The 27,208-nt window shown below is 38.4% G+C and overlaps 1 protein-coding gene across 4 annotated transcripts in view; it reads left to right on the top strand.

Annotated features, from left to right (window-relative positions):
• Positions 1-27,208, top strand: part of LOC122517981 (fibroblast growth factor 17-like) — a 112,481-nt gene that overhangs the window by 56,461 nt on the left and 28,812 nt on the right. The window contains exon 1 of one of the 4 annotated variants that reach the window (XM_043636618.1): positions 1,222-2,232. The exons of 1 other annotated variant lie outside the window; for it this stretch is intronic. In XM_043636618.1, coding sequence (XP_043492553.1) covers positions 2,222-2,232 — 11 coding nt within the window. In that variant the 5' untranslated portion in view covers positions 1,222-2,221. Of the gene's footprint in view, positions 1-1,221; positions 2,958-27,208 lie in introns of those variants that run through there. 2 more of the 4 variants (XM_043636620.1, XM_043636619.1) reach the window with 2 other exon arrangements.

The following is a 27,208-nucleotide window of genomic DNA, read 5'->3' as shown; positions in this document are numbered from 1 at the left end:
ACTCGCTAAGAATATTACAGATTTTTATCGTTGACGATCGAAACGAATCGAGAAGATCGTCTCGGATACCGCGGTAATTTTTAATTACGATAAAACGATGATCGAATCTGTGTGCGAGAAAGGATCAAGGCCGGATTTACCGTTCGAGAGATGATGGTCCTTTTTACTGGTTGAACGATGTACATAATATTGACGTTCATTGAAATACATTAATAATAAAACGTTCGTGCCGTTGACTCTCACGGCAAAACAAACCTTGCCTCGACTCGGAGTTGCGCAATTGAAGTCGTGTTCCTTGGCTCGTCATCGAATTGCTATCGAGAGTCCAACGCCAAAGGCATATTCTTCTTATTCTTATTATTTATTTTTCTACATCGAAATTAAAATAATACAAAATTGAATAATCAAATGTAAAGAGTCAGCAAACGAAAGGTATACGAAGTTATTATTATTATTTTCAAAATGAACGATCCAGTGACATTCGAGAGTAGCATAACTGCGGTGTTGAAGTGTGTGACAATGAGAGTATACAATCGAGTGAAAGTGTATCGAGTTGCATTAGGATGTAAAATTACATACATATATATCTATATACTATGCATGATCGAGATCACTCCGATGTATCATTCGATATTTATTAAACAATTTATCTTTCTTCTTCGTTAAACGATGAATAGAAAGGAAAATAAAACATTATTACGCAGAGTGATTATCGCAATGAAAAACTAATCGGTACGATTATTAATCGATTTATCTACGTCGAGTGTAGATAAAAATAAAAAAGAAAAAGACAGAGAGAGAGAGAGAAAAAAGAAAAAGAAATGACAAATCCATAAAAAATACATTATAAATAAATAATTATTAATCGATTTATCTACGTCGAGTGTAGATAAAAATAAAAGAAAAAAAGACACAGAGAGAGAGAGAGAGAAGAAAAAGAAATGACAAATCCATAAAAAATACATTATAAATAAATAAACAAATAAATAAGTGAGAGTTAAAAAGAGAGGTGGGGGGGAACGGAGTAAAAAGTAGGGTTGAGAATGGTGAGTGGCGGGGGCGTCTTGGGAAGAGTGGTGGGGATCCGGGAGTAGAGAGTGGGGTGGGGAAGAAACGGGCGAATGGAGGGGCAGCCGCGTGCACGATACGAGTGGAGGGGTGGCAAGAGAGGGGTGGGGGTAGGGTCTAGGCGAGCAGCAACAGGGCAACGGCGGCAACCAGGTAAGCGAGAAGCGAACAACACGCTAGTAGGGCTGACTCGCGCCGCTCAGAGTCTCACACGGCCCAAACCCGATACACCGTAGTTTCTTCTTCTTCTTCTTCATCGTCGTCGTCGTCATCGTCATCGAAACGCGTCGTCGTCGTCGTGCGGTGATCGATTCGATATCATACTGATCGTCCTTAGTGATCATAAGCCAGCCCTTAAACCCAGCCCTCGCACCTGAGGTGGATACGAATTCGTACGAGACCCCAACATAAAGTGTTTTCTTATTCGGAATTTTGTCGTCCATTGCTTTCCGATTTACCTTTCAAGTTTTCATTTTCTTGGATATATTTCGATTCGTTGGTTTATTGTTCGTCGCGAGCAATAAAAGTTTGTTTATTCCTTTATTTAATTTTACGAATTTTCATCTTCTTTTTCGTGTTTCTTTTTGTACCTTTTTGTTTGTCACTTATCCCAACGATCTTTTTACGATTCACCTCCGTACGAGTAGTGGAATAAGTTTATCGATGGCTCTTTGCCGAGGCTCGACGAGACGTTTCCACCCTGAAAGAAGACGACACCCTCGGAGAGGATAAGCATCCGATTCAAGAGCCAAACTGGAATTTAGTGTTGATACTTTGGTGATTTGCGAGGTGCTTCGTAATAGTCCTCGAGTATAAAATAAAGAAGAGGAAAGAAACGTTATTTCGGAGTGATTTGCGGATTTACGAAAAGATAGGAAAAAGAAAGAAAGAAAGAAAGGAAGGAAGAGAGAGAGTGGATCGGATAATTGTGGAAATTAGTGGAAAATTAGTTGATAAGTGTGTGAAATAGATAGGAAGATAGTAGGATATAGTGAGGATAATAAGAGTGTACGAGATAACAAGAGAAGAAGTTGAAAGAAAAAAAGAAGAAGTAGCGGGAAACGCGTGGCTAGATGCGTGGAATTTGAAAACAGCAACCACCCACAGGCCAGCCCGACGCAATGCGTCGACGCTGCTGACGCAACGCGCCTGGATGCGTCTCACGTGAGTGTGTTTTCTAGCAAAAACAAAACGAAAAAACAGTAGTTAGAAAAATATAGATAGAAAGAAAGAGAGAGAGAGAGATAGAGAGAGGTAGAAGTAGAGATAGAGATAGAAAGAGGTAGAAAGGGAAACAGTGATAGTGAAAGTTCGAACGGGTCTAGTGTAAAACAGCCCCTTGTTGGAAAGGGGTAGGATCATCAAGGTGTTGTATCATCTTTATTACTATTATTATATTATCGTCGTAATATCGTGATCGAAATCGATTCGGTTAGAATGATTCCCCGAGGATCGAAAGATCGGACGATCTCTAAATCGTCGCCCCCGCGTTACTCGGACACTTGATGCCACTTTTCCCAGAATTATTTCGAAAGAAGAAAATAAGGGAATGTAAGAAGAGATGCTCGGGTCGAGTCATCTCTATTTGTTTATCGCATGTTACTCGCCAGTGATGACGACGACGATGATGATGATGATGATGATGATGATGTTGATCGTCGTGGCGAGCATACGCTCGTGTTGCTTGTGGTAGTAGTTGTTGGTGGTGGTTGTGGTGGTGTTGGTTTTGCCGGTGGTGGGTCGCGAGTGCGCACGCGACTCCGCAACTTGGTGAATGATCCTGGGAGTCCCGGTTAAACGAAGCTTCGAGGTACACGATCACTGGGATGACGTCCGCTTCGGATCACGCGCTCCCTTCACGATCGTCCTCGTCTAACGCGCTACCAAATGTAAGTTTTACGGCTACCCACACCACCTAACTTTTACGGCCAAGTAACAATCGATTACAAAAAATCGATGTTGCAATTCTAACGACTTCCAAATCGTTAGACGGAGACAGAGTGAAAGATAATCATACGAAAAGCTTGACTTTCGACGCTTGCATAACGGTATATTCACGGTGTGTGCAGTGATTCTCATTCTCGGTGTCTTCCTTCCTTCCTTCTCGATGACCCTTCTTCCTTTATCTCTCTACCGTTTGTACTTCGTCAAAAGGGGAGATTATTCTTAGGGATGCAAAGAAAAATCATCGGACAGCGGGCTCTCTTCTCCTAATTCAACAGTTAGAAGGGCTGCAAAGATTTAATGCGCGATTTTTGTACGTACCGTATTTTAATAGTGCGGCCAACCGAAAGCACTATCTCTCACCCTTATTCTCATTCTTTTCCTCGGCTCGTATTCATCCGGAGGCAGCAGCCCTATACGCTTAGAGCGTACCCTCGTACTTCGTAAGGTACGATGAGTTACACTTACCAGCCCCGTTGAGGCTTCCCTCACCCCTTGTAAGAACATCTTTCTCTTTCTATCGGTTTAGTTTTCTTTCGCATGGGAAACGTCGTTGCTTTCATCGATCAGGATTATATCGTCCTTGGTTTTTTCTTTCTTTTTTTTGTTGAAAAGAAAAAGGGAAACAAAAATGAGATTATTTCATACAACAACAACAACAACTACTAACGTATAAAATATTGAAACAATGTTCGAGAGAAACACGAATTTGGGTATAAAGAATAAAAAAAAAAGAGTTTCGTTGTAAATTGAATGATAGGAAAATTTGAAGGAGGTATAACCAATGATGATACGACCTAGAAACTCTGATAGACTATTTCGAGAGTCGAAGATAGAACGTCACGATTTATCAATGATTTATCTATCGGGCACGTGCACGAGCCAAGCGAGCGCCCGGCGCTCTTATTCTCTTTTGTATTGGATGAGGAGGAGGAGGAGGAGGTGGTAATGGTGGTGGTGGTGGTGGTGGTGATGAAGGTGGTGTTGGTTGTGGTGGTGGTGGTGGAAGAAGAACAAGAAGAATCGACTTATTCCATACCGATCAGTGTAACGTTAGGTGCTGCCGGCGTTCGAGTTCGAGTAAACACTCGATCGAAGAAGAAGAATTTGCTCGATTATCGGCTGGCGGTTTGTTCGATTGTCGGTTTGAAAAATCAGACGATAGGTTGCCGATAAGCTGGCATATTTTAGATAAGCGAAACGCGCAATTAAAATGCCTTATGCATGATGAGTACCGATTGATTAGGCAACCTCTTCTCCTTCCTTCCTTCCCACCGCCAATTGATTTTCTCGATTCTACTTTTCTTTGTGTTTTATTTCAATCCGATACGAATATATTTTCTTTTATGAAAATCAGGTATTTACCTAGTTATTATATCGATACGATTTTTAATACTTATTATTATTATTATTATTTTATTATAGAATAAGGAAATAAATTCGTCGATTATTATTCATATCCATTTTCTCGATAATATTAAATAAAATAGACGTAATCTATTCATACTTGTGTATTATCATTTCTCATTGGACTATAGTCAAGTAGATTTTGAGAAAAATTCGTGATCTATGTCCCAAGCAACTTTGTTCGATCATCTATACGATTTAACCGTAGTTATTAATGGAAATTACGAGATGCATTATTCAAAAACAAGATACAACTATGTATATCGATTTGAATTGCACCTGAATTTGATTATCCCCTCGTACGAACCGTATAACGAAAACAACGATAACAACAAAGACGTATGTATATTCTATATACGATAAAGCTTGCTTTCACGAGTCGCTGCCTTTAAAAGCATATTTTCCGTTTTAACGGCTCTTCGGTCGGCTCTTCTTATCTCTGGGCGTAAAGCGTGTTTACCGCCAAACAAACGGCACGCGCGTGCTCCTCGTCATCGATAGGAGGAAGCTAACTCGATCGCGTTGTTAATTTCCGGTTGTTAAAGTTCGAAGAAAAAAAAGAAAAGAAAAGAAGAAGAAGGTAGCAGGGTACGTTCATTGATTGGAGAAAAACCGATGACTCCCGACGAATCACCTAACCAGAATCTTTATTCGGGTCAACAGTGTTTACGACCTGAACGTTCGAAAAGACAAAGATGAAGAAAATGTGCAAGAAGAAGAAGAATATAAGGAGGTAGTAGAGAGATGAAGTAAAAATAAGAATAAAACAAAATAAATAAAAAAGAAAAAGGCAAGTTTTCCTTGTTACGACCTCGATGACGAAGATAGCAGGTGGGAGTACGTTGAGAGCGTGTGACGATCTCTCTCTCTCTTTCTTTCTCTCTTTTTCTTTCTTGTTCCTTCCGTTCTCTCCTCTCTTATTCACTCACTCGTTCTCGACCTACGCCATGGACTGGCAAACATTGTAAATCGCGCACGGTACGTGTGCTAATATGAATAACGAGCGAACAGAGGAAAGATTTTAGCGTGCACCCCGCCCCTACTCGATTCTCATCGATTTTACTCGATTCTCTGCACTTTGTTCGAGAGTTGGAAACGCGTTGAGGATATCAGACAACTGTTCGATTATTTTATTATCGTTAAATCGGTGTGTTTGTTTTTTTGTTTCCTTCGAATACAGGGATGAGAGAGAGAGAGAGATGCAACTAACTGTACAACTTTTATGGTCTTGCGAATCTTTTTCCGTCCGTTTTCATCATTTTTCTGAATAATCGTCTTTATGGTCGCGTTAATCGTTCCTAACGCTTGTCGGAAGCACACGCGAAACGTTGTTTTCACGGAAATCTAATATCCTTTGCACGAACGTCAAGCGTGCTGACGACTTATGGTTTATTCATTTGCTAGTTTTTAATCTCGAGAATATCTTTCTTCGAATCGTCTATCTATTTCTCTTCTTACGTCTATTCTATTACCGTTGGCTACTTATTGTCTGACGCAAGACACTCCACGCACGCAATACACTTTTTTTTTTTTCCTTTTTTCAATATTTATTTATATATTTTTTTCTTTTACTGGAAAAGATCTCTCTCTCTCTCTCACTCTCTCTCTCTCGAGGCGACGAGAATAACATTTTTAAAGTGGATGGAACGCGATTAGGGGAATCGATCGAAACGTTGAAAGCCATCCTTTACGAAATTTCAACGTTCTATTTTATCGAATGATTTTCTCTCTCTCTCTCCTGTTATACAAGATTGAGTGACATCGATTGATGCAATTCTACGAAACGAGATCACGTTTTGTCTTTTTTTTTTTTTTTAACGAAGTTATTCAGGTTCTTGGTATATTAATTGATCAATCGAATTTGATTTTATATCGAAATATTTTCCAAAGAATAACGATATTACTTAGATATAATTATTATCGTTATAAATAAATAAAAAAAGAACTGGTGTGTGTACTTATGTACGCACGTAAGAAGTTATACTTTTTTGGCGTACCAAACCAAACATAACCTCAATAACCTCAAAAATAACTTTAAAAAAAAGAAAGGAAACATATTTTCAATCGATCGATATATTACATATATAAGAAAGAATACAAAACAAAAAAAAACAAAAATATCAAAATATATAATAGATATCAGTCCACATTAAATATAACAGAGATATATCGAATAACTTCACGCATCAACAGCCATGGCGCGGTTACAGCATTAGTTCTCGCTTCGATCATTTAAGTAAAGCAGCGCTGCGTACGATTAATATTTGATTGGGTAACCCGCTTGAGAAAAAAAGGGGGGAAGAAGAAAAGAAGACAACTTCATGCCGTATACTTGAAATCGCTTTGCCGCGCGTCGTAAATACCGAAAAAACTTCATGGTGTCGTTTTTACAGACGCTCGGAACAAAATCACTCCCATTACATTTTCCCAAACGCGCCAAAAGAAGTATAACTTCAAAAATAATAATAATGTAAATATTTTCGAAAGAATAACGATATTATTTAGATATAATTATTATCGTTATATAATAGATGAAAATATTTATTTAAATGTGAAATATATTTGTAGAGAGTAGTCAACTTACGACCTCGCGATCCGATTAATTGATAATTCATTTAAAAGCCACTTAACCCGGTGCCCGTTACGAAGGAAAAGATAGAGAGAGAGGAACAGAGAGGAACAGTAACTTTACGTTGGCTCTCGTTCAGAGTCAGAAGCGTTCGGACAAAGTATTCGACCCTTTCGGTCCCTAATAGAAGATCCATTACCTTTATCGTCGTCCTTGTCTACGAGTTGCCGGGTCAAGCAAGCACTTTGTCGCGTCTCGTTCAACCGAGAAAGTTACGAGAGTAAAGTCCTGATTTCCCCGTTGGTTCGGTACCGACGATTCCTCTCTATCGGTAATTTGGTCAATTACAAGGTTCGATAACGTGCTAAGTAAAGGTACTCGTTTACTAGGAAAGGTGTTTTCTCTTCTAACTCTGGGCAGGTGTATATTTGTATTTCCTTTATCTTTCTTTCTCTTAAAGTCACTTAAGATTGGATCTTTCAGAAAAAAAACCCCTTTATCGTTCGGCCAATAATTTCAGATTTCAAACTTTCTAGAAACAAGAATTGAAAAACGGTTTTCTCGATAAACGTCCGTAAAAATGAGATGATCCAATCAAATCAAATCAAAAGAAAGATAATACAACGAGGAGAGGTGGGGGAAGAGGCAAGTAAATGCCACGACCAATCACGTTGTTGCATTCCAAAGACCTCCCGCTTTTGTTCGCGAAAAATCGGTCGCGACAACGACTTTAAACGTCATAGAAAATTCTTCCTAACCGTGCCGAGTAAGAATACAAACAAAAAACTAAGCAAGCGAGCAAGCGAGCAAAGGGTTCGACCGCGAGAAACGACAAACACTTTGCAAGCGTAATTCTACGCCTGAGTCGGGTATCGTTCGGTCATTCTCTTATACTAGCTAATACGCTAGAACGTTATTATCGAGCACGTACGCATAACTCTCGTCGTAGCCCGATAACGCGCGTTACGCTTTAACTCGCGCGATTGCCATCGAAACTTGCGAGAAGTAAGAGGGAGGTGAGAGGGAGGTGAGAGGGAGGTGAGAGGGAGGAACGGAGGAGGAGGAGGTGCGTGCATGCGTGCGTGCGTACGTGCACGGATCGAATCAACTTACAAAGAGTCCGAGCGGTTCGTTTCAAACAGAAATCATCCTCCTCCTCCTCCTCCTCCTCCTCGTCCTCCTCCTCTTGCTACTTCTTTTCTTACTCGCATAAGATTCTCTTGAAAATAACAAAAAATCGGAATAAAAGATCGACCCTCTCGTTCAATCGATTATGCTTTTTTTTTGCCCACGTGACACAGCTTGGCGCCAGTGTTCATTCGTTCGTTTGTTTGTTCACGTAACGAGTAAGATTGCTGACTCTAACGAGCAACAACAAACCCATCCTTAGCAACGCTCATAGAAAATTATTTTCCAACGTAATTTAATCGATCTAACGTGCAATTCATTTTTCTTCAAATGAAATTTTATAATTCATCCCGAACAAACCACCCCCACCCATTATTATAATAACGCGAAGATGAAAAAAAAACTATTGTTCTCTTTTACGTTGCTTTATTTTTCTCCTTTATCGTTCGATATTTTTCTTCCCTCTCTCGTGTGGGGTCCGATAGAACCTAGAGGGACGTGCCCCCCTCTCCCCCTCCGTGCACGCACGGACTATAGATCCGTGCCTATTAACGGAACTTCCGGGAAACGAGGAGTTGTGCAGCGAACGAAACTATCGAGACGAAAGAAGAAAGAAGAAAGAAGGAAGGAAGAAAGGGGTGGAATGGGGTGGGGTGGGGGTGGAAGTCGCGAAAGAAATCGATAATTCTCTCCCTCTCTCTCTCTCTCTTTCTTTCTTTCTTTGTTGGTCGTCTTTGTAAACGCGAGGTTCTCCTTCGGTCGCGCTTAACTTCGATCCAGTTCACTATTACTCGCGGGGACGAGTTCGGGTCACGAGATACAAAGTCCGGCGCCGACGTCTCCAGGGAGATAAATCGACGATATTCTGCCGAACGAGAAGAAGAAGAAGAAGAAGAAGAGTACGACAAAGCTACCCGATGATCGATCGACTCTTATTTTCTCCTTCTAACACCCCACTCCCTCCCCCAATCCCCTAAGACCATCCCAAACCTAAAGCCCCAATGAAAGGGACAAAATATTTTCGCGAGAGTTTCCAATCCCACCCTTGTGAGAATTTTTCAAAGAAGACTCCGTCGTATCTTTTCTTTTTCTTTTTCTTATTTTATAAATAAGTGTCAATCCAACACACTAAAAATTCCCTTTTTATTCGTACCTCGACAGGATATTCTTTATCTCTTTCTCATCGATCATTTTATTGGTTTATTTATTTTTCTGGATTAATCCTATTCGATTTCAAGCAGCCTGGACGTCATAATAAAAGTATACCTAAATATTACCTGACTCATCATTGACCGTGAATCCTTTTTTTCTTCAACTCGTATAAATTCACAACAGCTTTTCCTTCCTTTTCTTTACTTTTCTATTATTTGCTATTTTTTGATCGTACTATTATCGGTCGGAAAATGGAGATGAAAGATCGTTGAATCGAGTATACAACGTTATTGTAAGTTAGCGATGCGAAAATAATGAAGTTCATATCTCGATTGACTTATACGCGTTAGAAATTAATGCTGGAACACGTTCTCCCATTATTATTCTTAACAACCGAGTAAAAATAACAAAAGATTTCTTTTATCCTCTCGTTCACGTTCTCCGTTAGAATAAATTGTGTCCACCTTTTGTCGTTGGATTATTCGTCGCGAGTCAAAGCGAGCCAAAAAATTCGAGAGTCGGCCGTTAACCGAACAACGCATGAGATGCATCGAGAGATCATCGGGGGCAGGAGGAAGGAAGGGGTGGGAGGGAGGGGGGTGGGCTATTGCACTGTTAATGTCATCCCTTTTTCCTGGGAAACGTCCAAGAAACAACCGCGAGAAGAAGCATATGGACCCACCAACCAGCCACGCGCTTCTTTCTTCTTTTCTTCTGCGCAATACAAAAAAGAGAGAGGGGGCGGGGCAGACGATAGGTTAAAAAAATTGAATAAAATAAAATCAAAAAAGGAAAGGAAAAGAGAAGAGCATCGTTTTCTCACCCCTACTACTACTCTCTCTCTCTCTCTCTTTCTCTCCCGTTGAGTGTGTGCATATGAGAGAAAGAGAGACTGGGTTCTTCCACCCACGCGTTCGCGTGGCGGCAGACGGCCTCTTATTGTTCTTCGATAGTCGAGCACGCGACACGCGAGCCTCCTCTTCTCGTAATCGATTACGCGCCGTACCTTCCACGTGTCGCATAAACGCCCCCCTTTTCCTTCTTCCTCCCCCCTTTTTTTTTATTTTTTTATTTTTATTTTTTTTTGCGCTTACACGCGTTTATTATTCTCTCCCGACACACGTAGAAACGAAACCTCCTCCTCCTTCTTCTTCTCTTTTATCGCATTCGATCTTTCCTTCCTTTCTTTCTTTCTGTTTCTCACGGTATGTGTGTTTATGTGTGCGTGCGTGTGTGTCGCCGTCACGCGTATTATTTTTATCTACATTTTTGTTTTGTTTCGTTTCTTTACGGTTCCTCCCCAATTTGTATGACAATGGGGATTTTGCGCATAGATTAACAACCCCTTAGGGTTAGTTTTTTTTCTTTTTTTTTCTTATTTTTTCTTTCCTTACGAATTATTTTCGTCTCGGAGACAAAACGATATATCGACGTTTTCCTCGTAATATTAGTAGTGTAATAGTAGTAGTAGTAATATGTTACTTACGTCATTGGGTGATACGTCATCGTTACCGATGAATGAACGAACTAAGGGAAGACCTTAGGTTGAAAAGAAAAATCTTAAATAAAGATAGGATATCATTGATTTGCACTGTGTAGGAATATCGACTGAACGTACTTGTCTCTCGTACATTTTTTCCTTTTTTTTTTTCTTTTCTCTTCTTCTTCTTTTTCTTCTTCTTCTTCTTCTTTAGTACGTACGAGAAACTCGTCGTCGACTATAAACGGGCGGCTGGAATTTACTTTTATTCTTTTAACGCGAATATTCTCTCTCTTTCTCACTCTCTCGATTACGACAACTCCGTTCGGATTATGCGACTTCTTGGAATGGCTTTTGCCGAACTATCGATCGTACCTTAGTTCGTTAACAATTCGAAAGTCTCGTACGATGTCGTATATGTGACTACGAGAACTAAAAAGAAAAGAAAAAAAAAGGAGTGGAAAGAGAGAAGGGAAGGGAAGGGTGAGGGAAGGGAAGGGAAAGGGTGGAACGAGTTCGATGGGAGCTTTTGTATGATATTGCAGCGAGCACCGCGATAACGATCTTCAAAAGCACGTAAGTTCGTGTCGTTCGAGTCCGAAGTTCCTGGAAAATTATGATTGTTTCGCGGTAATACAATTTGCATACATTCGTGCATACAAGAACGATCAGCCAACCACAAACTAGCGTTATATCTATACATTATCGTTGATCCTCCTCGTCGTAATAACAGCGAAACTTTCAAACATTTCATTTACATTTCTTACGTCTACTTTTTATAAAAGGAAACCAAACCCAGCAGAACAAAAAAAAAATATATATATATGATATATTTCAGCGTGTTTTGTGACTTACGATTTAATTTAATTTTTTTTTCGAAGTTATACTTCTTTTGGCGCGTTGGGGAAAATGTAATGGGGAGTGATTTTGTTCCGAGCGACACGAAAAATCGACACCATGAAGTTGTCTTCTCTTCTTCTTCCCCCCCTTTTTTCTCAAGCGGGTCACCCATCCAAATACTAATCGTACACAGCGCCGCTTTAATTAAATGATCGAAGCGGGAACTAATGCTGTAACCGCGTCATGACCGTTGACGCGTGAATTAATTCGATATATCTCTGTTATATTTAGTGTGGACTGATATCTATATTTTGATATTTTCTTTTTCTTTTTTTTATTCTTTTTTATATATATAATAATAATAATTATTTTTTTCTTTTAAGTTATTTTTTTCTTTGAAGTTTCTTTTTGAGGTTATTGAGGTTATGTTCGTTTTTTTCACACCAGTTTTTTTTTTAACCATATGTTTATTGCTTTGAACCAATACTACTATACTACTATTATAGAACCATTATACTTTTATTTATTATTTACTATTTTCTTTTTACATTTATCTACTTACTGTGCGTTACTACTAATATAATGATAAGTTTAATAATAATTATATAATTTTAATTTCCATTTTGTTTTATCTATACATTACATTGTACTATACTGTAATTAATGGCCTTTAAGGAGAGTCTAGGGTCAATAAAATATTATTAATAAATAAATAAATAAGAAATACCGATTAAAAAAGAATACGAAAGAAAGCAAAGAGAATAATGTTAAGATACGATGAACCCTCTTTGATGCAATTTACGTGATCATTAAGAAAGAGAAAGGGTGATTGGGGGTGGGGTGGGGTGGGGAGGTAGGAAAAAAGGAAAGGCCCCCTGAGATCGGTCCGGTATTAATTCTACTTGCTCGTGAAAGTTCGGTTACGTACGCGAGTGGGAGGATCTTTGAGAGGAATCCGGTCGAGGATAAAATGGCCGACTCGATGTGCGATCGTTTTCCCCTCTCGATTTAATAAATCTTACAATCAAAAGTATAGTTTCTTTTACTTTCTTCTTATTCTTATTCTTCTTCTTCTTACTTTAAAGAATTTTCTTTTACGTCGTTGGTACTTTCAAACACGTGAAAATAATTCCAGCGAATTTTCATGGACAAGAACGAACGATGGTGTAAATTGGCCTGCACGACGATGATGGGTTCAATTAAAAAGTCAATCAACTCGTAGTACCGTGTACTCGTCCTGGAAGGGTAAAATAAGTAGGAGGAAAACGGTAGGAGACAAAAAGAGAGAGAGAGAGAGAGGTTCAGAGTGATGCAAAAAACCTTTCATCGGCACGCTTCGCGTTCCACACTTTCGTCTTTGACTCTCAACGTTTCGTATACACCATATCGTATAAAACTAGAACGATAATTACACATTCTCGTTTACCTGCTTGTAATAGACATTAACGTTGTAATTTTCGCGACTACTCGTTGGTGATATCGTATAGTCAAAAACAAAAAAAAACAAAAACAAAAGTAGCATGCCCGTGAATACTTTATTTCTGCTACCTGGAGGAGTCTTTCATACTTTACACACAATATTTCGACGAGCATGATGGCGTATACGCGATGTAAAGCAGGAAAATAACGATCGCATAAACTCGGACTACTCGTGCAAAATATATATATCGGAACAGAGTACAAAACGAAGAGAAAAAATGAGAAAAAGATAGAAAGAGAGAGAGAGAGGGAAGATGGATGGTGGAATATTTGTGTCGAGTAGCTTGCATCTCGGTCAGTGGAGTAACCAGTCGGAGAGTAGAGCTCGTAAAAGGGGTTCGTTCGATCAGGCAGCCCTTCATGAAGCGTGCGTTAGCCCTACAAAGCCCTCCAGAATGGCGTAAATCTCTCTCTCTCTATCCTTCTCTCTGCGTGTCTTTGTCTTCCTTCTTTTTTCTTCTTCCTTTCCCCTCTAACAGCCGTATCGTTAATGATCGTGTAAATCACGAGAAACGACCAAGTAGCACGGAACGTACGGGAAAGTTACAGACGTTTCCTTCTCTCTCTCTCTCTCTCACTCACTCTCGTACTCACAGTTTCAGTCGAAAAGGGGGATGGTAGACAAAGAATAAGAAGAAATAAGAAAGAAAAAAAGTCATCGAACCCCGGCGTATCCCTCGTTATCGTCGCGTCGCGTGACGTCATTCGGTCCAAGGATCTCCCCCCTCCCTCCCTCCCTCCCGCCCTCCTTAAACTCTCCCAACCAACCACCCACCTATTTGTTTCTTTTTCTTTCGAATGGGGAAAGAAGAGACGCGCCTTGCCGGCAGCAATCAATTTTTATGCTTCCACGTTGTAACTGCGCGCCGCGGCGGCCGCGAACGGAAAACAGGTACGGGGAGGAAGGAGATGAAATGGGGTGGATAATGGCCGTCCACAACTCCAGAGGCAATATCCATGAAGCTTCCTCTGCTTTTCTCTTTCTCTTTCTCTCTCTCTTTCACATATTATAGTCGTCGTCGTCGTCGTAGTCGTTGTTCTACTCCGCCTCCTCCGAGAAACAAATTTTTATATCCTTTCCTTAACTCGTAGGAGAATTCACTCTCCTCGCGTTCTTTTCTTGAATTAATCTTCTTTATTCTATTTTTTCTTTTCTTTCCGATCTGTTATATTTTATATTTTTTTTATTTTTTTTTATCCCCAACTGCAATCCCCAAGCATTTCCTGCTCGCATGCATCATGCCGAATTAATGATACTTATCATTACTTTTTTATTTTTTTGTTTTTTTTCCTCCTCACACGAAAGAGTAATATTTCTCTCTCTCTTTTTCTCTTTCTCTCTTCATTTATTTATTTATTTTTAGTAGCACATAGATAGATATTCGGACAACGTCGAGTCGTAATTCCTTGTACGGTCTTTTTCCACTGAGCATACGAGGAAGCGATAAAGTCTTTCGCGAAACGTTACGAAGAAGTAGTAGCAAGTTTTACGGCGAACTTTTCTACGTGTACGCGAAACGAAGAAAACGGCTCCTTCACGTTGAACGACACTTCCCAGTTCGCGGATTCTCTGCCTGCCTGCCGCGAGACGATATGATGATGTTAAACTTCTTTCTTTCTATTTTTTTTTTCTTTCATCTCGAGTCAAGAGAATAAAAAGAAGAAGAGGAAGAGGAAGAAAATGAGAAGAAGGAAAGAGTTTGTTCTATCGGGTGTAACAATCTTCCATTATTGAGAGTCCTGTTTACAAATTGAACTCGCCAAGTCGATCTTTCCCCCCCCACCCAACTCTCCGATTTTCATCCACCCCCTTGTCCCCCTCGTCTTCAACGAGCCCGGCCATCGACTTTACTTCGGAGCATTGCCTTTTTCTTTTCTCTTCAAGTCCATCAGCACCGAGAGATATCCGGAATCCTCGTACCTCGCTTTTCTCTTGATTCTTCTTTTTCTTCCCTCCCTCTCCCTCTTCCTCTTTTTCGAAGGTGCCTCCGAAGAAGTCACTTCTAGTTTTACCAAGTTTTCGGGCGCCAAAGTATCGGTCAGGGAGGAAAACTTTATTCCGCTGACTTGAGTTCCTTTCGCGTCTTGTTTTGTCCGGCTTTTCCTTTCCCATCCCCCCCCTCTCATTCTCCTCTTCCTACCGTTACCACTACTACTACTTTCTTTCGATCTTTTTATATATATCTATCTCTTTCTTTCTGTTCGTCCAATTTCTAGACGGCCGTCGAACTCCAGAGACCTATCACGTAACTCTTAAAAGAACGGTTCTTCTCTTCCGCGTTACTTCTCTTCCGCGTTACTCAAAAATTCGCTAGAAAAGCACCTTAACATCTCATCACAAAAAGGTCGCATAAAGAGTCCTAAGTATTCTTTTTTTTTTGAAACACGGTATACCCGCCGAATTTTTCATTTTAAACCTGTTAATCCGTTAGACATCAATTCAATATGTTTTTCTTTTTATTTAAAAAACCACGAACACGTTCTGCTAGCATGTTAACAATAATTAATATATATATATATGGGATGCGAGCACCTCCAAGCCAAACACTTAAGTAGGCGTTCGTGAGGAGATTGGACGGTGGGCCCTGGATAGCTCAATTGGTTAAAGAGCAGCAGTCGCCCGAAAAGCGGACGATCCGGGTTCGAGTCCCCGGTCCAGTCTGTCCACACGGCTCAATTTTTTAACGCAATCCTACATTTTGGGGCTCGTCCGGGATTAAGGTTTGCTTGTGGTCACACTTCTACGACCGTGCAACAATTAGGAAAAATAATTAATTGAACATCTATCAAGAGAGGTTAGGCCGACGTCTTACGTACAGTGGCGACGTGAACGATTGGCTGGGGAACTAGGCAAAGACGGCCTTTAGACAGCAATGCGTTCAGGGAAGAGGTTTTCCATCCTCGTGTAAGTTATACAGCATTGGTTAAGCCTGTATTAAAGATCGAGTTGGAATATTTTGACAATTTTCGTTGTCGCGCGAAATAGTGTGTAGCACCCTCGTGTAAGTTATACAGCGTTGGTTAGTCTGTATTAAAGATCGAGGTTGGACACAGTTTTTGGTGTGTCGTTCGTTGAAAAGATTTATAGATGTCGAAATGACGAACATTCGGGGTCGAATGTAAGTTGCGGGTGGGGTAGAATGTGGGATGCGCGCACTTCCAAGCCTAACACTTAAGTAGGCGTTCGTGAGGAGATTGGACGGTGGGCCCTGGATAGCTCAATTGGTTAAAGAGCAGTCGCCCGGAAAGCGGAAGATCCGGTGTTCGAGTCCCGGTCCAGTTGTCCAACGGCCCAATTTTTTCACGAATCCTACATATATTAATATATTAATTATATTGTTAACAGATCGAAGTAATTCGATTTGAAACTTTGTGAGAACTTTGACATTATTTTGATTCAACTTCTTCTCAGTTAGCTCATGTAATACGATAGAAGTTCGATAAGGAAATATCAATACGTCATTGCATTCTTCTCGTCGACATAAAGCTTGTGCCACGTTATAGTGTAATCGTTGAGTGAATAGTAGTTACACGTACGTAGCCCCAGCACAAAGACTAACTCCTTGAGAAGGGTCAGTGATCGGGAGACTAAATATTTAGAGCGTCGAGACGCTATCGAAAGTATTTCTCTGGCATCTCTTCAGCGAAAGAACGATAACCGTTCGAGATATCGATTATTAAAAAGGAACTCTGCGAAGTGTCTTTGCTCGGAGGAATGAGCTCGCTACACGGATAATCGATCATTTATATTCGTATAAAATAAATAATCTTCATTTTTATCTATATTGCGTTGTGAGAAATGTGTTTTTTGGAAAGTGAAACTCAATTGGTTTCTCTGTAACAGGGTTTCACAAATTTATTTATCGATTATATCATATTTACAGTACGTATACAGTCTTACCTGTAACAGATAAACGACAATTAAAGTTCCTTTTCTTTAATATTATTATATTCGATAAAGTATAACTTGACAAATATCATACCAGTCGTACAAAGATAACCAGATACACCATCATCATCATCATCATCATCATCATCATAGTCAGACTGCGTGGCTGCAACATTTTCAAAGATGATCACTTCGGTTCACCCATTTTCTGAATAAACATTGATGACTTTTTAACAAGTTTATAAAAAAGGTACTTTCAGTTGGTAACATATTCATAATATACATATGCATAAACATATATACATACACGTATGGTGTATAACTCGCATGGTGTTATTTGAACGAGTGATCGTATACTTGCGTAATAAAAGTCAGCGCTACTTCGATCGTTTTTTTTTTTCTTTTTATTCCCTCTTTTTTTTTCCGTTATCTTTCGGAGAAAATAAAAAGAAGGGGAAAAGGGGGAGGAGGTGGAGGAGGTGGAAGAGAAAGATCGAAGGCGGTTCGAGTCTTGGAAACTCCTCGGACACTCTCGACGCACATCGGCCGGCTGACTTTCGAGAGTGCTTCACAGCATTCTTCGTGGGAAAACCAAACAAACATCTTCAGTTCACGACGCGGGCGGCCTGGACGTTTAGTTACGCAGTAACCGCCAAGTATCCGTCGCCAGTGTTATTGACTGCCCGTTCTAAACCAACGGGAAAAGGAACGAAGTCTTAGAAGTTACTTTTCCAAAAAAATACTATCAATAATTTCACCGTGTACGACAAACCTCAAACCTTACATTTAATTCGATCATTTTTCCAATATAAGAAATAATCAATATTCTTATGGTGTAAGATTGATATAATATGGGTACTTTGGTTTAATCGAATTAAAGGGAACATCTCAATTATGATATGGAACTTTCAAAACTAACCATGAAGTACTTTCAATCATTTACAAACTTACCCAATGTTACATTTACCTAAATCATTTTTTAAATACTTTTTTTGTCCTATATAAGAAATAATCAATATTCTTATTTTTTTTCCTATACGTATAAGATAGATTTATGTTCATAAATATGGAGTACTTTAGTTATAATCGATTTAAAGGGAAGATTTTCGAGTATAATATTACCAAAAGAGAATATCACGATAAGTAACTAGATTTCATAACGCATTAGTGGGACCACCCACCGAGATGAGATTCCATGCGTGTTCTCGTGCTCTTACCAACTGCAAATTTGGAGTTTCACGCGTGAAGTGATCGTGACTCTGCTAATAACCCCATCGATTAAGCTTTACACTCTTCGTCTTCTCTTTTTCATTCGCGTGTAAAAGGGATCTTCTTCCCAAGTCTCCTCGGGTATCCTTAATGGGCCTGTTATTTCGCAGTTCGCAATTACACACTCAATCGAGAGTGGGAATAATCATTCCCTTAGCGATATATCAGAATTCTAACTGATAATCAGACGAGCATAATACGTTAAGAATGAACGAGTCACGCGTGCGTGCTTCTTCGAGTTCGTTATTTATGCATCTTTCTTTCTCTCTCTTTCTTTCTCTCTCAGTTGGTTTCTCGATGAACAGGCATGACCTATCACGGGAATCGATTTTAACTCGTCGACAAGACCACTCGTTCCTTCCTTCCTTCCGTCCTTCTCAAAACATAGCGTCACGGTTCTTTCTCTTCTTTATGAATGACAAATCACGGGTACCTAACTCTCGTTTGGAAATGAGTAGCGTGGAAAAAAGGAATGAGTCGGAGGTTCTCTCAGTTGGTTTCTCGATGAACAGGCATGACCTATCACGGGAATCGATTTAACTCGTCGACAAGACCACTCGTGCCTCCTTCCTTCCTTCCTTCTCAAAACATAGCGTCACGTTCTTTCTCTTCTTTATGAATGACAAATCACGGGTACCTAACTCTCGTTTGTAAATGAGTAGCGTGGAAAAAAGGAATGAGTCGGAGGTTAACCGTTCGTAAAAGAACAAATTTGCACTCTCGAGATCGGGCTTGAAAGAAGATACATATGTATATGTATGCGTGTAAATTATTTATATTAAGAGAGAGAGAGAGAGATCACATACAATGTAAACGAAACAGAAGAACTTAATTGCAATGGTGATCGGTAATATTCCGATTATTCGCGATTAATGGAACAAAATGAGAAATATTCATCGATGATAAATGCGGTCTCACGTTTGCACGAATACGGTGACAGGTTATTAAAGTTTCAGCTGTACTCTACTTATGGTTACGATCGATCGATCGATCGATCAATCCTTCGGATTTTACCTTCATCGCTTATCTCTCTCTCTCTCGTTTTGATATTACATTCGATCAGAGAAATCTCGTGTGCTGGGACACGCGAAGAATGTATTTTAAATTCTTCGTTATATTTCATTACGATATGAAAAAACGTTTGTCGTGCGGTTGATTTTTTTTTACTTTTTGAAGTTATACTTCTTCTGGCGCGTTGGGGAAAATGTAATGGGAGTGATTTTGTTCCGAGCGACTGGAAAAACGACACCATGAAGTTGTCTTCTCTTCTTCTCTCCCCCTTTTTTCTCAAGCGGGTCACCCATCCAATTACTAATTGTACTCAGCGCTGCTTTACTTAAACGATCGAATTGAGAACTAATGCTGTAACCGCGCCATTACTGTTGACGCGTGAATTAATTCGATATATCTCTGTTATATTTAGTGTGGACTGATATCTATATTTTGATATTTTTGTTTGTATTCTTTCTTATATTGTAATATATCGATCGATTGAAACTATGTTTCCTTTCTTTTTTTTAAAGTTATTTTTGAGATTATTGAGGTTATGTTTGTTTTGGTACGCAAAAGAAGTATAACTTCTTCTTATTATTATTTATTATTGATAATTTTTATATATTTATATTTATATAATAATAATTTTATTATATTATTTATTATTAATAATAATAATTATTAATATTAATTACTTTTTTGAAGTTATTTTTGAGGTTATTGAGGTTATGTTTGTTTTGTTACGCAAGAAGAAGTATAACTTCTTACGTGCGTACATAAGTACACACGCCAGTTATTTTTTTATTACTACAAGTTTAAACTTAAAAGTTTTACATGGTGAGGGAGGGGGGAGGAAAGGGGGTGGGGGAAACTCGGAAAGTACTTTTGAGCTATAAGCACGAAAAGTAAAAAAGCATCGTACGATAGGACGTTTTCAGAGAGATCGTAAAATAAAAAGGAAAAGAAATGTTCCCTTTCTCGAATCTGACGAAAGTCTGCCAACAAACCGATTTATCGAGCCGCGATTCTCGGATTATACGAAACCGCGAAACGATTTTTCTCCTTTTCCTACAAGCTGTTTCCCTTGGCAAAAGCGACTTAATGTCTCCTTAATGGCGACGATAAAGTACGCCGATACACGTTTCGTGCCAGTCTAACGCGTTGAAAATCTACGCACTCGTCTTCTCATTCAAACGAAAAAAGAAAAATAAAAAAAACATAGAAAAAATGATAAAAAGGAAAGAAATAAAATTAAAAGAGATCTCTCGAATATCCGAAAATAATCGAATGAAACGATATATACAGGGTGTCTCATATAATCCTAGTCACGATTTTTCAAAAAATACTTCCGACAAAAAAAGTTGATTTATTTTTGATTGACTTAGAAATTACGAAAATAAAATAAGATGGAAAGAACGAAAAAAAGTAAATATTTATATTTGAACGATCCGATCAATCATTCAATTTAAACAGGAACAATAAGAAAAGATTTGATTTTCTATACGCGGAACCGATACAAAAGGTGAAATCAAAATCTCAGGGTTCAATAAATCGTCTCTTTTTTCCCCTTCTTACATAACATGATCTACGAGCAAACGCGTCACGTGATCCGACGACTACGAGGAGGACGAGGACGAGGACGAGGTCTTTCTCCACTTTTTTTCTCATTCCAACTTACGTCTCGTCGTAAATTCGCATCGGTCGTTTCCTCCTTTTCGATCCTCTCGTTTTCTTTCTTCTTCAAAAACGTGATGTAGTATTATACACTTTCTTTCTCTCTTTCTCTTAACCAAGAGAAAGAGAGAGAGAGAAAGAGTCAGTCCACGACGCGTATTATCGCGAGATTAGATTATCGGCAGAAACGAGTAGTACAATGGCGCCAATACGTCGAATGGGGAACGAGGGGGGCGGAGGGGGGTGGAGGGGGGAGGGGGGCAAAAATAACGCAGGTAGCCAAATCGATCCAACTATTATTTTTACTTTACTTTTTCGTAAAATAACGCAACGTAAACATTCGTCCCTCTATTTTATATTTTTTCGATTGTGTTTCGATCGATATTTTTTGTTCCTCTCGTTATCTGAAAAATTTCTCATTGGAATAACAAAATGTAAGACAACAAAGGAGTATTTCCGATCGATTTATTGATGTTAATCTCAAACGAAAAATACCCTCCATTAAATAAACACTCGTTGAATTTTTGTTATCGGCAACGTATATAAGTTAAGATCGTATCTTATTAATTTTCATAATTATATACCGTCGATTCGATTAAATTATCGTATTGTGTATCGGATCCCGTCTCTCTCTCTCTCTATTGATCGATTAGAAACAACACACCTATAATAATGTAGTTAATCTAATCTTACATAACGAAAGAAGATAATAAAAAGGAAATCGTAAATAGATTACACCCTTAAGACGATGTCTTTAATAGATGTCGCGTAGTGCTCTGGAAATCTACCGAGATCGTGTTTATGGTACGCCTGTTGAAAAAGACAAAAAATAATCGAGAGAAATAAAAAATAGAAAAATATATATATAAATAAATAATAAGAAGAAGAAGACAAATAATAGAAATAACGCACGATAATTCTCGTCTTTGTCTTTGTCTTCGTCGACAATTTATTTCCGTGACGGAATAGTTTAGAAAGATGCATCGGTTCTTGACTTTTCTTCTTATCTTCGTGTGCATCCTCTTAACTCGCCATTACACCTCGCCTTTTCATACCAATCGACGTTTACTATTTAATCGTTTCGAATGGTTAATTTTACCGAGTGTTTTCCAAACGATTTACTCATGGATACCGGGTGATAAATTATTGACCTTATTTTCGTAATGTTCTTCTTCTTCTTCTATCGTTCGAAGTGTCAAAGTTTAAAATTCAAGAATTTTTCAGATCATTAAAGTAATAAGGAAAATAAATTAATTTATACGATAATGGTTCGTGTGGTCGTTTATTTTTATGAATATCTTACACTTTGGACCGTCTTATTATTTAAAAAAAAAATAATAAAAAATAAAATATATGTATATGTATATCTATTTATATGTATATTATATAGATAACTATATATTAAAAATATAAAAATAAAAAAAGGAGAGATAGATATAACGGGGAGAGACAAAAGAATTTAAGCGCGATTAATTTGGATCGAAATCAAAATCCAGGCTTGGATAGATATGAGAATATCAAAGGCATCGTATCTCAGATGCTCGATGTGTCGACTCTTTGGAGGAATGCCCGCTTGGTAGATAAAACAATCCGTGAATTTATATTTATAGTCACGGACGCGTTTACTCGAGATAAGCTCGGTCTGAGAGTTCTTAGAAATTTGCAGATAATTGATCGTTCAAAATCGCACCTGCGCGGAATATAAACGAAAGAAAAAATTAAAGAAAATAAGGGAAAACAAAAATGAAAATCCTAAAAGATTTGATTACGAAAAATGAACAGGAGTAGGAGGAGGTGTAGACGAGAGGATAAGAAAGAAAAAGAAATCTAGAAAATAATAGAAGAGAAATCGAGTGAGAAAGATAGAGAGAGAGAGAGAGAGGAAGAAAAATAGATTCTCTATTGGTGTTTCACCGTTCTTTTTCTGCACCGAAGTGCTCGCCGGACGGCAAATATTTTTGGCGCCAAGTTTTTTCCTCAAAGGCCTGTTAGCATCGGCCGAAGGCTGCACTGAGGTCGGTACAGTCTTCTTCTCCTTCTTTTTTGTCTCCTGCTTCTCTTCCTACCCCTTCACCTCCTCGTCAAGCACCTTCTTCTTCTCGTTACGCAGCGTTAGTGTCGACGATTATTGACCTAATGCATTATCGCGAATAAACGTATTAAAAAAACGATGAGTGCAACGCGAACGCAACGTTCGATCCCAATGCATTATTTGAATTATTACTACTATTAATACCGTTAGATAAATCTCAAGTATTCGTAGAAAATATGGGGAAAACGTAATGGGGAGTAATTTTGTTCCGAGCGACACGAAAAACGACACCATGAAGTTTGTCGGTATTTAGGAAGCGCGGCAAAGCGATTTCAAGTATACGGCATGAAGTTGTCTTCTCTTCTTCTTCCCCCCTTTTTTCTCAAGCGGGTTACCCAATCAAATATTAATCGTACGCAGCGCTGCTTTACTTAAATGATCGAAGCGGGAACTAATGCTGTAACCGCGCCATGGCTGTTGACGCGTGAAGTTATTCGATATATCTCCCTTATATTTAGTGTGGACCGATTGAAAATATGTTTCCTTTCTTTTTTTTGTTAAGTAAATAAATAATAATAATTAGTTGCTTATGTTCTCATACTTCCAGTCCAATATTTTTTTGAAGTTATTTTTGAGGTTATATTCGTTTTGGTACGCCAAAGAAGTATAACTTCTTACGTGCGTACATAAGTACACGCACCAGTTTTTTTTATTTATATTGTTTTTTCGTTTTCCATGAAAATGTAACATTTGTTAAATATATTTAAGAAAATTTCTCATGCAGATGTTAAGAAGATAAGTTACATATGTATCCACGTGTTTTTATATTCTTGTCGTGTGATTCTCGTGTAGGCTGAGAATCCCACAGTTACCCAACAGGACGATACGGAAAGGCCCATTAGTCCTGCTTAGTTTCACCATAGAAAGGATTCTTATCGGCTCCCGGTGAATCCGGTGATCTCTTCTCTCTCTTTCTCTACATTTCGTTTATTTCCTTGAATTTAGTAAGAAAGGGAAAGATCGATACACCCGATAACATTAATTTCGTCGATCCTTCCGACAAATCGTTGTCTATCTTCTAACATTATCAGAAACTTCGCGTAATTCTTCCACATTTCCTTCTCTCGATCGATTAACTCAAGATCGAATAATTTTGGTCTTTCTATTTCTATGTAAACGTAGCCATTTATTGTCGTACGTAGTCAATTGACTCGACTCGTTTACCGATCGTTAAGATATCGATACGAACGACGATGGCGAACTGTTTAGATAGGAATTTCGATAAAAACTTAAATCGACGTGTAAGAGAAGAGCCAATCTCGAGTTAACAATTTCCAACCATTCTTTCTAGGAAGAAATATGCGAAAGTTTTATTATTATTATTATTATTGTTGTTGTTATTATTGTTGTTTCTATTTTTTTTCGCAAAGACAAGCAAGAAAATTAGTATCTCGAATAATCGACACAATTCAAAAGTTTCTACCAACTCCGATGCGATAATAGAATTTTTATCGTGCATGAAGTACAATACGATTACCGAGTCGAAGCAATGACATCTTTGAGAGTTGACGTTACGTTTTTGTAATTAAAAAGATAGTCGATGTTATCTAATACGAGAGCTCCTAATACACGTCTGTCATTAATACAACTAACACACACGCATATATCTGTATACGTATATTTTAAAAGGAAATTCATAATATAGTCTAAACAATAACATCGCAAGAGATAGACAACTAAAAGAATCGAGTTACGAGCTATTGCACGGTTAAAAGATAAAAAATGAAACTCTCGAGTCATTACATTTCTCGAATTCTTTATCTTCGTATTATTATAGTTTTTTTTTTATTTTCTCTATGGTAGTTGATTTATATTATATAAAAGATAAATCATCGTGTAATTATTATATAATGTAATAAGTTTTAACGATTGAGAAATAGTTCAGGTGGTATTCGATTGATTCACGAGACTCATCTATTAATTATTTCACTTCTCAACGTTTACCTATCTCTCACTCGTAACAGTTTGTCTGCGTAGAAAACAGTGTAAATATATCTACATATCTGGAGTGGAGAACCATCGTTTAGAGATAGAGATAAAAATGAAGACACTTTCAGATTTCTCCACGGTTTTACGTTAACTCCCAAAGTTTATTATCTAAACGATCTTGTTACCAAGAACACGTGAGATCAATTCAAGTAGAGAAGATATCAAATAATCCAAAATATCGTTGTCCTCCTCCTCCTCCTCCTCCTCCTCCTCCTCCTCCTTATCAACTGTTCAATCATTTCAATCGGAAAAATTATATTCCACGTTGCAATTATTAAAATTGCATTATCCAAAAATCGATTCGATGTCAAATGAAATCGTTTAAAACATCGTAATACTAATAATACTATAATACTACAGGATGTTGAATTAAATTTGTCAAAGTTCTCTCTTACGCGCTTTTTCTCATCGTCGTTAAATAATTTACACTCGTAATTGAGTACGTCATACGGTACGTGGTAGACTGTAAACATCATCGTGTGACGCACGGTATGCGCGGTATGTGGCGCATTCGAAGAAAGCCACTTTTACGTGCACATAGGAAACGCAACGTTCCTTTCACGTTTTTCACGATCAAAATTTCGAAATAACGTTTCTACTTATTCTTCTTCTTCTTCTTCTTCTTCTTATTATTATTATTATTATTATTATTATTATTCATTATCATCATCATCGTCATCGTCATTATTTTCATCGTCATTATTTTCATCGTTCGTTTTCCTCTTCGTCTTCATCGTCATAGACCGAAAATTCAACCGATCGAAAGATATGTGACGCATTCGAAGAAAGCCACTTTTTTCACGATCAAGATTTCGAAATAACGTTTCTACTTATTCTTTTTCATCTTCTTTTTTTTCTAATTATTATTCTTCATTATTATAATCATCGTCATCGTCATTATTTTCATCGTCATGGTCATTATTTTCATCGTCATTATTTTCATCGTCTTTATTTTCATCGTCATTATTCTCATCGTTCGTTTTCCTCTTCGTCTTCATCGTCATAGACCGAAAATTCAACCGATCGAAAGATATGTGGCGCATTCGAAGAAAGCCACTTTTACATGCACATAGGAAACGCAACGTTCCTTTCACGTTTTTCACGATCAAGATTTCGAAATAACGTTTCTACTTATTCTTTTTCATCTTCTTCTTCTTCTTATTATTATTCATTATCATCATCATTATCATCGTCATCGTCATTATTTTCATCGTCATGGTCATTATTTTCATCGTCATTATTTTCATCGTCATAATTTTCATCGTCATTATTCTCATCGTTCGTTTTCCTCTTCGTCTTCATCGTCATGGACCGAAAATCCAACCGATCGAAAGACCACTGTGCAAGAGTCACATTCCACGTAAACGGACCAGCCGTATACAAGTGCTCTGCAAACAAGGTAAATGTATTTATAGAGGGAACACGACGCACGACATCTCTTCCGTTCTCTTTGCTTCCCCTCTCATCGACGTCTAGACCGGGACTCCCTTCGTTTCAAAGAGAAAGAGAAAGAGAAAGAGAAGTACTGTCGTTTCCTTCGTACCTTTTCGTACCTTTGTACCTTCGAGAATACCGTCTTATTTTCTCGAAATGAGAGAAAAACGAACGAACGAACGAAAGGAAGAAAAAGGGAGAAAGATTTCTATATTCGTTCGATGATATGTCATAACAAAAAAGCAAAAAAAAAAAATATTCCACATTAAAAAATTGCCCTCCTTTCGCGCGATAAATAATGAATTCTCTCTTAATTTCAACCCTTTTCCAAGATCGAAAATGATTTCGTTTTACGACAAGGCCAGGTCGTTCCGTTCAATCTTCGTTTCGTTCGCGTGCACTACGATCGTGAAATGTTCAATTCGTTTTTCTAAATTTAGCTCGGTGGTTTAGAATCGACACGCTTTTATTACGTCGTCGTTGTTGCATAATTTTCTAGTTTATCGCAGATAAACGGGGTGGAGTATTGTAAACTATGACGAGAGGAGTCACGCGAAAACACGTGCACGAGAAGAAAATCGGAGAAGAGAAAAGAGAAAGAGAGAGAATGAGAGAAAAAAAGAAGAGGAAGAAAGAGAGGGGCGAGGGGGGAGGGGGGAAAGCTTTCTCCTAATTTGCATTTCGACGCTCGTGTAAACCAGTCGGGGGGGTCGGCAGCAAGTCGTAGTTACACGAACGATATTTGCCGAGTCGATTAGAGCACTCGATTCGATTCCTCGTACGTTTGTTTCTCATTTTAAT

The sequence above is a fragment of the Polistes fuscatus genome, unplaced genomic scaffold (genome assembly GCF_010416935.1).
Source record: "Polistes fuscatus isolate 324 unplaced genomic scaffold, CU_Pfus_HIC Scaffold22, whole genome shotgun sequence".
NCBI classification, from domain to species: Eukaryota; Metazoa; Arthropoda; class Insecta; order Hymenoptera; family Vespidae; genus Polistes; species Polistes fuscatus.
Note: the sequence above shows the minus strand (reverse complement) of the source record. Positions and strands in the feature narration are given on the sequence as shown.